General features: G+C 36.9%; 2 protein-coding genes and 1 long non-coding RNA gene across 5 annotated transcripts; 1 reads left to right on the forward strand and 2 right to left on the reverse strand.

Moving 5' to 3' along the window:
• Positions 1-631: 631 nt before the first annotated feature.
• On the forward strand, positions 632-3621 carry LOC104751720 (uncharacterized). Its single transcript, XM_010473731.3, has 4 exons — positions 632-1583; positions 1668-2742; positions 2828-2974; positions 3052-3621. Exons 1-4 carry the CDS (start codon positions 1533-1535, stop codon positions 3561-3563), a joined length of 1785 nt encoding a protein of 594 aa, XP_010472033.1. The 5' UTR covers positions 632-1532; the 3' UTR covers positions 3564-3621.
• A 319-nt stretch (positions 3622-3940) lies between these two features.
• On the reverse strand, positions 3941-8112 carry LOC104751721 (putative pectin methyltransferase QUA2). 3 transcript variants are annotated; one of them, XM_010473732.3, is made up of 9 exons: positions 7433-8112; positions 6275-7007; positions 6051-6180; positions 5717-5957; positions 5424-5637; positions 5133-5308; positions 4749-5052; positions 4516-4660; positions 3941-4433 (listed from the first exon to the last, which is right to left on the reverse strand). In XM_010473732.3, exons 2-9 carry the CDS (start codon positions 6967-6969, stop codon positions 4272-4274), a joined length of 2067 nt encoding a protein of 688 aa, XP_010472034.2. In that variant the 5' UTR covers positions 6970-7007; positions 7433-8112; the 3' UTR covers positions 3941-4271. The 3 variants fall into 3 exon arrangements, with proteins under 3 accessions (XP_010472034.2, XP_087348443.1, XP_087348444.1); XM_087492317.1 differs by having other exon boundaries at positions 7852-8060; XM_087492318.1 differs by having other exon boundaries at positions 7124-7928.
• A 2693-nt stretch (positions 8113-10805) lies between these two features.
• On the reverse strand, positions 10806-11702 carry LOC104751722 (uncharacterized). The gene is made up of 2 exons (XR_761864.3): positions 11378-11702; positions 10806-11165 (listed from the first exon to the last, which is right to left on the reverse strand). It is a non-coding gene; the product is annotated as an uncharacterized LOC104751722 (long non-coding RNA).
• Between the last annotated feature and the right edge of the window lie 575 nt (positions 11703-12277).

The raw sequence follows: 12277 nt of genomic DNA on the forward strand, positions 1-12277 counted from the left end.
GGAATCCTATAAAACGAAAAAGCACTAACATTTTTTAAATTAATTAAATGTATCTGATTCTTTTGTCCTCGTACAATAATAGAGTGTATATATATATATTAACTGGAACTTGATTTTCATGTCTTAAATCGAACGGAATTACAGTAATTTTACGTTGCTATCACTAATATCATTATTAATAAGTGTGGTTGTATAATGTATACTGCATAAACCATATAATATATAAATCTCCTAAAAGTACTTTATATTATTGCAATAATGATGTTGGATAAAAGTATTGTCATGTATGAGTTTTAGTATTTTTAATTTTGTGCCCAAAACAAAACTGACTGATTAGAGAGTGTTTTTGGTCCTTTTAGGAGCATGTGACACGACATAAGGGACCATTACTTGTATATAGTCCCTACCAATGATATCTAACCACGTCATCAAAACAGCTGCTTGTGTGATGGTGGGATCCATAGATATCTGACATCGACGGTTACCATTGAGTGGAACCAAGGAGAGTCCATATGAGATTGGGTGGACTACATAGCAGGAGAGAGTTCGATGGTCGCCGTTACTTGCGGCTACCGGACGCAACAAACCGGACCTGATGCTTACATATCCAGCAGAATTTATTTCAAAAATCTTACAAAAAAATCAGCACACAAATATTGATAAAATACTTTAAAATCTTGTAGTAAGATATATAGTAGAAAATATATTTTTATTTTATTTCTATATATGTGTTTAATCCAAATGATATGCACTTAGATTAGTTCGAATTCTGTAAAAAAAAGGATTAGTTCGTATTTTAATATTCAAACTTTCAAAACACTGATTGACGCAGCATTACCATAACCTAGAAAAGGAAAAAAATCTTAGAAAATCCGCATATCTTTCAGTTTATTTGTTTTTAATTATTTTTTTTTCCTCACCAACTAATCATGTTTCCTCAATGCATTAAGATTATTATTCTACCATTATTATACGAAAAATATATTAAAAAGAAACTCCGTGTATTAGCCGCGGATTCATAGTTTCATACTAATCCTAAATGCATTAAAAAACACATATAATTGGAATACATTAAAATCCTAGAAACGTAAGGATATGAATAAAAATGTTATTTGGTTGAAAATTGAAAGTGAAGAAGGAATAATATAAAATACGTACACATCTTTTTCTGTCTTTTAAGAGTTAGCGAAAACACCATAGATTTTAGTCACTGTGTCTCTCTTGCATGTTCTGTCATTAACCCGTCCACTTCATCCTCCTCTCTCTTTCGTCTAGCTATCCTCTGTGTTTCTTTTGTTGTTGTTGTTGTTGTTCTTCTTCTTCTTCTCTGTTTAGTGGCTGTGGTCGTTTGTATTGGTCAAACAGAAACAAGTAGGGCGATTTTTAACTCTGGCCTACACATACGCGGATTCGGCGTTGGTCGGATCAAGAAGTGTTTCCTTTTTTTCCGGCGTCATTCTTTCTTCTATAGTCATCGATTTGGTGCTCTCGCAACTTCCAATAGATTACGGCTAAGTCTTAGTTTTCAGATAATGAAGATGTTACACTGCTTTGCTGGATTGATCAATAGGAAGAAACATAAGGTAACGTATTTAGTATTCTTGTTGAATTTTTTTCCCGGCGAATTAATTTTTGCGTTGTTGAACTCGTTCTGTTGACTGAAACAGGGGAATTCAAAACCTCTGCCACCGAAAACACAGAGAATCCTTCAGATCAGGCTGGAGGAGCCAGTGAAGCCTCTGGAGAATGACGAGCCTAACATCGCAGGTTACGACAAGGACAGTCCTATCAAGCAAGAGTCTTATGACGGCGAAGATGAACGCGACGACAAGGATTCAACGGACCGTGAGTTTCCTAAATTCGAAGATCAAGAACGAGCCAGAGCTGTTCAATCTCTTAAAAGCAAGGAGATTGTCAAGGAAGTAACAGATACTTCTGAAAATGGTGATGATGATGATGAGGAAGGTGGACACGTTAGTGATCCAGGATTAGGCAGAGCCACGGCTTGGGTAGCTTCTCCTAAGCTTAAACGATCCTGCTCCACCCTCAGCAAGTTCAATGGCCGGTTCCAAGGTTCTGATCTCCATGACCTAAGAGAGACCGTTCCGGTTGGTACTGGATCAGTGAGGTCTCATAGAAGTGCAGATAGAGTGATGCTCAAGAAACACTCGTCCATGCAAATACTTCCCTCTGGGAGCCGTCGGCTCTGGTGGAAGCTGTTCTTATGGAGCCATAGGAACCTTCACAAACACCGTGTTTCCTTAAAGTCACAGCCTTTGAACAAGAACCATCAGTCTGGATATACCTCTGACTTTGCTGAGCACAACCAATCGAGCCATGATGAAGAATCTACAAACAATTGCGCTGAGTTCACAAACCAATCATCAAACTTATGGCCTCGTCATAATCAGTGGGTAGCCTTCTCTGCTGAATCCTCTTCGATGAAACGAGTGGACGAGTGGGTAAGAGGCCTCGATATCGAAGCCACAGTTCTTCTAGACAACGAGGATAAGAATGTCTTGGCCAGCTTCCCTACTTCTCCTAATACAGAGAGATCACCCTCACGAAATGTAGTTCAGTCCGGTAATGTCACGGAGGCTATAGTGCATGCAAACAGCCTAATCCAATCGCTGAGCAAATCCTCGAGCGTGGCTCACATCTCGAGCATAGGCTTGAAAGCGATCCCAAGTATCTCACATTTCACCAGCCTCAAGTCCATTGATCTATCAAACAACTTCATAGGTTAGACACTCATGGTTACAAGTTTTTTGAAGTGTGTGTGTGTGTGTGTGATGATGATTACTAAACATTGTTCTGTTCATTGCAGTTCAAATTACTCCTGCATCACTTCCAAAGGGACTCCACGCATTGAACCTGTCCAAGAACAAGATCAGTGTTATCGAGGGACTGAGAGATTTGTCACGCCTAAGAGTGCTCGATCTCAGTTACAATCGTATTTCGCGCATAGGACAAGGTAAGTTTTGAAGTCATTAAATAGAATCCATACAATGCTTGTTTGCTTCTCTGTCTTAACCAAAAGCTATTGATCAGGTTTATCGAACTGTACACTGATCAAAGAACTATACCTCGCCGGGAACAAGATCAGCAATGTAGAAGGCTTACACAGATTGCTGAAACTCATTGTTCTTGATCTTAGCTTCAACAAGATCGCCACCACCAAAGCAATAGGCCAGCTCGTTGCCAACTACAACTCTCTCGTCGCTCTGAACATTCTTGGAAACCCGATTCAGAACAATATCGGTGAGGACCAGCTGCGTAAGACTGTCTCTGGCCTTCTCCCTAAGCTGGTTTATCTTAACAAGCAGCTCATTAAGCCACAACGAGCCAGGGAAGTTCTCAAAGATAGTGTAGCGAGAGCTGCGTTTGGTGGCGGAGATTCTTTGCACCACCGGCGCAAAAGAACATCCACCAAGAAAGCTGTGGGAACAGCCTCCCCTAGCATTCACCACCGAGGCAATATTGGAAAGGGACGTGGATCCAAAAGCAGAAGGAGCCAACATCAGCTAAGGAAAACTTCAGCTGCAGAGACACCATCACATTGAAAATCTCATTTTTTTGTATGAAACTTATGAATTGGCCAATGCAAATAGATCTCCACCATAGCAGCTCCCGAGTCCATATCTTCACAAATCACATTTGTAGCTTAAACCAAGTCATCTCTGTTCTTTGAAATACAAAATCTGTTTTCTAACAAACAAACAAAAAATGTTTCCGGTTCGTTTTCATTCTGTTTTACACTCATTGAGTTGATCCGGTTCGTGTAACATGTAATTACTAACCAAATATATACCGTCCGGTTCAACTTAATCGTAGCTAATTTCGTCGGTTTGACAAGAGTATATATACTCTCAGTTCCGGTACGGTACAATATTGGATAAAAATATATCGGATTCGGTTAACCAAACAAGCAAGTGAAAAATTTACTAGAAAGCTTTCCAACTTATTTCATAAACAACTTCTTCACAAATATGAATCATATTCTTTTCGTTGTATAATAAAAGTTATAGAACCAAAGTTATATAGTAAAAGAAAAAGAAAAAAATCTAGATTCTGTAAAATGGGAACTCACGAAACCAGATAAAGAAATTTCACCGGCGGTCTTACGTCCCCGGCGGGATATATTTTCATTCTCTTTCTCCTTTCTTCCCCGTATCACCAACACAGTTTTGATTGATTCCAAAAATTGTGAGGCTTGGAACAAAAAATTAAAAAGTGGAGAGAAACACCTGTGTCTATGTTCTTCTTCTTCTTTAGAGTGATTGTTGTCTTTTGGTCAAAGGCTTTTGGCAGATGAGAAGTCTCTGTTCACTGCTGCTTTCAACCTCTATCACTCGAGCCTCCCACTTCAACTGCGTTATCATAGCTCTCGCCTTTTCCACCAGAAGTGCCGTGTCACGGATGATCACCCATCCCTGCACCAAAGTTCTTTCATTAGAAACCACCTCAAGAAACGATTAATAATCTTTCTTTCCAAAAAGTATACAAATTTCGTACCTCTGGACGAAGTAATCTGTCAATCTCTGTGAAGATAGCCATGAGCGAACATGGACTTCTGCGGCGCTGAGTTGTCTGAAGCGACAAGAGATTGTCTGCGTGCACCAGATCATATGTTCTCGGGTAAGTCGGGAATGGCTCACACCTGAAGAATAAAAAGAGATGTTCATCATGTTCAGAAACATTCATGACCAAATTTTGTTTTGTCCCAACAGACTTTAGGACGGACTCACCAGTCGTGCAAAACTCCGACTAAGCCACGGTCAAGGATCATGGGGAGGTGGTTAGGTCCAGCTGTTGGGACCACGTTCATCACCCATACTGATTTCTTTGCTTCCAACAATGCGGAATTGAGACCACCGTATTGAGCGTTCATATCCAATACGTTTCTGAGCATGTTGTAAGGCGGTGATGGATCTTCATCGCCTGGTCTCTTGGGATGATCAGAGAATATCAGAGGAGACAAGAGAGACCAGTATTCTCTTACTGTTATTTTCCAGTTCTCAGCATCCTCTCCAAGCACCTCGGGGTGAAGACCTGAACAAAAACCAACCCCAGGAATCAAAAACTGCAGACAATATGGATTCAGAAGCAATGGTGCAACTAAGGAGACTAACCATATAGTGAAAGTTCAGTCTTGTTCATGTTAGATCGGCTAGGCCATCTTGTCCTGCCTTCAATGGGAATCCACCTCCGGCTACGTGTTCCACCAATACACATCTGAAGTGGCCTGTAATAAGGAGACTCAACGTCGTGCCCTTTGGTACACACAGAAGGGCCTACCCCAGGTTTCCTGTTTATAGGAAAAGCATCCATATTTAGAAGACTTGATAAAATAGCCATATATGTAATGTAATGTAATCCATATGCAGATTCTGTAATACAATATTGGTGTGTGCGTCACTGACCGGGAACTATAACATTTGGTTTTGATTGTCTTTCTCCAGACAACTGTTTCGTCTTGCTGAGGTAAAATAGTCCAACAGATGCTTTCAGCAAAATCATGAATAAAGTTCCATCTTTTAAGATTCTCTTTGCTACGAGCGTTTGTGAGCGGAGATGTCCAAACAAAGTAACCTCCGGGTTTCAGAACCCTGTCGACTTCCACAAGGAGAAGGCCATCTGCAAAGCATATTAACAGCACTGTAAAGCAATGCAACATATCAAAGGAAAGATTGTTGGATGTTCATCAAATTGTTACCTTTCTGGTCCCAATCAATGCCACATCTTAAGCAATGCAACATATCAAAGGAAAGAGAAGGATATGGCAATTGCTTTGATATAAAAGAACCAATCATTGCAGGGAGACCCCTTTCGAGGGTTAGCTGAACTTGGCTACCCGAGGCTTCGTAGTTTGCTATGCACATGGTTAAAAGTTGTTTGGAGAGTAGATGTGCACCAAAGCTACCATAACCACATCCAATATCCAAGATAGTTCTCACCTGAAACGAGGACATTAAGAAGAAAATAGCGAATAAGAAACTGATCTGACTGAGAAAGATAAAAAGATCAACTCTTTCAAATTTGTGACTTACACCAGCTTCTATGAAGTTATCATTTTTAATCCCAATCATTTGGGCGATCTGATGGGAATAATCTTCAACCTCATCAGACATAAGAGATGCTGAACGAAAAGATATCTGGTCATCTTCCATCATCATCATTCTGTAAAAAAGGCCAAAAAAAATAACGAAGCCTTAACAATGGAACAAGTCAAACTTTAGCAAGAGAGAGACCCAAAGAAGCAACAAACCATCACCTCTTGGTTATACTACCAGAAGAGACAACTTCTTGAGCACTAATCTTAACATTAGCTAACCAGATGACATCTTTACCAGTGGGCCACCTAAGAGGAACACGATATTTCACCGGTGGCAAAACCAAACATTCTTGCTTTGATCCAGGGCCACAAAAGCGATCAATCTCATCACCGTTGGAGTAACCAAGAGCAAGATTCTCAGAAGCATTAAAGCAAGGAACAAAATTCTCAGAATCATCTATATTACAGTAATCCAAGTCCTTCCACCGATTAGGACCAAGAGAAATCTCCTCAATATCCAACAAGTCAGAAACAAGCTGCTCCTGTAACCTCCTATAGTTGTGATATACATGACCTCTGGAAGAAGTGGAAATAGAAATGGTCCACCAGAAAGATCCAGCAAGAGCAAAAACAACAATAAGAACCAAACTGATCTTAAGAAACATGAGCATCAATCTGTGTCTGGTCCTTGCAGTATAAGGATCAGGAGGGAAAGCGTTATCGCCGCCGTGCTTGTGGTTACTAGTAAAGAGGAAAGCAAAAGGAAACCTCAAGGTTAAGTGGGAATCTGTAGTAGAACGACCACGAATCAAATCTTCTTTATCAGTTTTGTCTTTCATTTGAGAGTCTCTTAGATCATCACTGCTATCAGAAACTCGTACTCCAGAGATGCCACGCTGTAGTGGCATCGACATTTTCTTTTCTTTTCTCTTTAGCTGTAAATCTAAGATCCCTGTAAAAAAAAAAAAAACAAACACCCAGTTTTAAACTCGTATTAGAGAGGTTAGTACCTGGAAAAATAAAAATTGAAGCTTTAGGAATAAATTAAGATTGAGCTGAGTATATAACTATTGTAATCAACGATCTCATCACGCGTTTCGAATTGAAACAAAAAAAGACTCCAACTTTACATAAACAGATCCACGAATTATGAGCAAAGTGTTGAGCACATATGGAATCAGAATCAGCTCGAGGAATCCAAGTAACTCGATATCAGATAAAGATCAAGCAACGTAGAAATCGAAATCGAAGGACAACCCAGAAAAATTGGAGAAAAAACCCGACCAACCCCCATAGATTAATCCAGAAATCAAGGGGGAAGAAACACCCAATCAAGAGAAAAAAAGAACCGAGTAAGAGAAAGAAAAAAAAATAAACCTTTGTTTTTTTTTTTCCTTTTTTTAGAGTAGTGTTCTTGGTGCGGCAGATACGCACACAACGACCAGATTAAAAATCTCGTTTTTTTTTCTTTTCCCTCAAGAAAAAAAATATGGAATTTTTGAGAATCCTCTAAATCAGATTGTCTTCTTCGTGGCTTTCTCTTCTCTGCGATGGGCTGGGAGAGATCTTTTATCTCTCTATGTATTTTTTCTAAAAGAGTTTGGAGGAGAGAACAGTGGGAGGGAGAGAGAGAGAGTGAAGAAGAAGAAGCAGAGCGTCGTGGAGATTTTGTATGGATCCAAATCTCGACACAGCTCGTGAGAGAACGGAAATTATAATTTAAAAAAAAAAAATTGTATATGAATGATGAATTAAAGAAACACTTCCGTTAGCAAGCTCGATTTCTATTATATTACCTTCTTTTTTTTTTTTGTAAAAATTTAAGAAAGAGAGAAAAATTAGAGGAATCTTAACTCTCTCTCTCTCTCGCCTTGAATAAATAATTTGTTACTTTATTTTATATTTTGGGGTTTAAAAATAATAAGTGTTGTTTGTTTGGGTGTGAGAGCGTATTTAAGGGAGCAAAGAAGAGAAGCTTCCCATGGGTAGATGTCTAATTAACTACATAATCGTATTAATTCACGCTCTGTTTTCTTTCTATTTTTAAATTTTTCTTCACCTTTCTCTCTCTCTTTCTTTCTTTCTTTCTTTCTTTCTTCTCCATGATGACAGGTCTTGGCGGTGCATAAAAACAAATTGTATTTATTGACTCTTTTTAATCCCAATTTCGACTGAAAAAAAATTAGAAGATGCTTAACGGGATAACAACACTACTACTAGTAGTTAACAAAAATAAACCCAAAAACAAAAATAGAAGATGCTTAATAATTTTGTACTTTTCAAAATTTCCACTCACACCATCATGTATTTTCCTAGATATTTTTTACTTTTTTATTTTATCTTTTTCTATATTTGATCTTTTATTATATACACAATTTTTTCATTTGAAATTTTCTTATATATTGTATTATTTAAGACGAGTGAGTTGTTTCATGCATATATAGTAGGATTATAAACCTGCATGTACGTAAATAAAGTGGGAGAGGATGGTGATATTTTTGCAATTCTTCTTGTTAAACTATATTTGCAATTTTGTTAGTATATGTTTGTACTTATCAAAAAGAAAGATACTACGGATGATTTGACATAACATCACATAAAACAACGACGTGCGAATATATATATATATATATATATAAGCAACGTTAAATATGAATGTTACCGTAAGAATGTAATATATAGTCAGCCACATTGTATACATAGTTTGGATGATTAATGCGTAACACAAAACTAGCCATGCTTTTGTACGAATGTCTATAGTTTAGCCTTTAGAATTTAGACGATAGAAATTGAAGTATTTCTCATAGCAACCCTCTCCGTTTGTCTCTAACCTTCATTTTAAACAGAAAATACAATCAAGAACCCCTAAAATTAATTATTATTTCCCTTTTTGCATAATAATTGTTTGACAAGTAAGAAGACAAATAATGATTATCTAAGTTTTTTCCGTCGACGATGAAATACCAGTTAAATCCCATGATAGAGAACGGGATCAGGTTGTTTCACAAATTTCCAATATGCAAAGAGACACCACACACCAAGCATCCTTCCATAATTTATAATTTTATTGTGTTTGGGGAAATGTATGATTCTATAGAATCTATACTAACAAAACAAACAAACGAAGAGATAAGTAATACTGACATTTGGGTAAAACGAGATGGTACATCAAAAGACTGAACATTTTAAACATGCATGCATGGTAAAAGTAAAACAAATCATATGTGATGAAAAATTAAGTTATCACCCATTTAAAACTGGACCTGTTTATTCACACGCAAAAGAAAAACACAAGTAAGACCCATAGTTATAATCACTTTTAGCTCATAAATGCCAATTAATCATTAAAGTTTTTTTATCAGCCAAAAGATTAGAGGTTAACTACTCCGTAGTTACAGAATTTATGGCTTCCGTTGCCGTATTGCCTGTATCCTATGCCATCGTAGTGTGTACCTATTTGTTTGTAGTATATACTATTATTTTTTTAATAACTTTTTTTTTCGTTTCAGAGAGATTGATTTTTACGTTTTTATATATTTTTATAACCTAAAAAAAATCTTTATATTCTAAGAAAAATCATAATTGAGATTATTTAAAACTTATTAAATTACTATTAGTATAATCATAAAAAGGTGTTTAGTGTGAAAATGTAGTGCATATATAATTACTAAATATGAATATATATTTTTAATTTATATGAAAATTAACTTCTGAAAATATTTTTTTTTAAAGAGCAAATGGAGTTAGTAAATTCAACAAAATTAACCATATGTGATTAAAATAATGATTAGTGATTATATCAAGACTGCAAAATAATTATATTCGTTCTTGCATTCTTATGTCTGAACAGAATTTATTGGATCAGTGCATCACCATATATATATATATATATAATTATAAACTGATCAGAATAAAGAAATTGGTTTTTTTTTCTTTCTTTTTTGAGAACTGAAATAGTAGTAGATAAAACGGGGAGTTGTGGGTCCCATTTTGAAACGAGGTAATATGTCGGTGGCTCCATATATCTGACGTGGCATATGTGACGGTGTTTGTAAACGTACACCCGTATGGAGGCGATTACAAGACTATGTTTGGTTACAAAGATAATAATAAACGTGGATAAGTTTTAGTGTTGCACGGTATTCGAGTTTTCTTGTGTTGTGGCGGACCGTGACAAAGGAAAACTTCACGGATCGTTTAATTCTGGATCACATGTGATGTTTAACTATTTCCCAAATTTTTCTTGATTCAACATTTATGCAAAAGCTTTTATTCAAAACTTATGCACACAAAACAAAACAAAAACAGAATTGGTAAATGGTTAGTTAACTCGAGTCTCTCTGGAAATTTCTATGGTTATGTGAATCTTTAGGCGACGTGCAATGTATCCTTTAGGATTTCTTTACCGACGTGTTGTTATTAATCAGAATTTTGTTTTTTGTGTGTGTACACAGACACATTTTTGGCTTTGAGGAACTAAAACACGTGATGATCGTGTGATAGATTTAATTTTGGAATTCTACATGTAATTTTTTGTCCATAGGTCAAAATGGACCAGTGACGTTTCAGAGATTATGAATCTAAAAGTATGTATAGATTATCAGTAGCAGAGTTTTACTTTACCAGGATAATATTATGCCGACGCTTGAAAATTGTAAAATAAAAACGAATCTTACAAATTTGACATTCATGGTTGATGAGGAAAAAGATTGAAATTTTTTTTTATTTTTTCTTGGTCTTAACGTGAAGATTCCATTTCAAATTAGAGTTTACATATTTAGATACCGATTACAAAAATAACCCATTACCACAAGAACAAAGAGAAAAACTAACATAAAATTTTACTAAAGGAGATAAGAGAGACGACTAAAGTAAACTTCCAGGAGAGAGGTTGGCTGCGAGACAGTCCCAGGAAATGAGAGGAGGCGACTTCGTAACGTACGATCAATGGAGAGGCGGAGATATGTGGCGGAGCATTCGGCAGATGAGAAGATCCTGGCATTTCGTTCCTTCCAGATGTGATAAACCACGGTCTGAAACAGAAGCTTGATGATGGTGATTGCCTTGGCGACATGCGGTTGACGGAGATTGAGAATCCATGCAGGAATATCTGAAAGAGTAAGAAGAGGATTAGGAAAGAACTTAGCAGCAAAGAACCCCCAGAGGTTTGTGGAGAACGGACAAGTGAAGAAAATGTGCTCTTGTGTCTCAATCCCATTGAAACAAAGAACACAAGATGCAAAGATATTCAACCCCCAGCTACGCAGCCTATCTCTTGTTGGAAGGCGAGAGAGAATAGCCAACCATGTAATAAAGGCAAACCTTGGCACATGCTCTTTGAACCACACAGCCTTAGCCCAAGGGACGACCGGATAATGAATCCTTAGCTGCTCCCATGTCTCTTTGGCAGAGAAACAGGGCAATATAATCCTGCAGCGTTACGCCAAAGGTAGGAATCCCGGCCTTTACTATCCAGGGGAGCAGAGAGTTCAGTAAGAGCAATCAAAAGCGCTTGAGAGCTATCTGATCGAGCAGGCGGTAGTACCCAATCCCCATTTCTCGAAGCGGCGATAACATACATATCCTTTGGCTTTGCTGATTGAAATTTATAACGACGAAAATTTTAGCTTTGCTGATTAGAAAAATTAAAGAGTAGATACAGATAGCTAAACTTAAACCACCGAGGGTAGTCGTCAATTGTTTACCTAATTTTGTTTTCAATGAAATCTTTTAATTTTCTTACTTAAAAAATAATGATTTATTTGATTCAAGTCGTCACATGCGACTTATTTTGTTTCCTGTGCTTTAAAAGTGATAAGATGGAATAGACACCGACATAGTTTGAACTTTTGTATAAACCGATGTCGACTGACCGAGGAATATTGTAATTTTGTAACGCCATTGTCAATATGCATAACACATACTATTTTATTTTTTTGGGTCAAAATATACTATGACTTTAACAAAAAATGTAATTAATACATGAGATGAGATGGTTAAATTAACAAACAGATAAGTGTAATTAATCCATGAGAGTAACATCTTTGTTCCTGTGGTTCTTTTTCTTAATGCATGATTTACAAAATAGTTTTGGGGAAAGTATTATGAAGACGTAAGATGAAGAGATGTATTAGATGACAACTCAGAATAAAACAAATATATATTAGAGACAAAACGGTCCAAACGTTACAAAAGATACGCAAATAAAGTTACTTTTTCACT

The sequence above is a fragment of the Camelina sativa genome, chromosome 16 (genome assembly GCF_030686135.1).
Source record: "Camelina sativa cultivar CO46 ecotype springtype chromosome 16, ASM3068613v1".
Taxonomy (NCBI): Eukaryota; Viridiplantae; Streptophyta; class Magnoliopsida; order Brassicales; family Brassicaceae; genus Camelina; species Camelina sativa.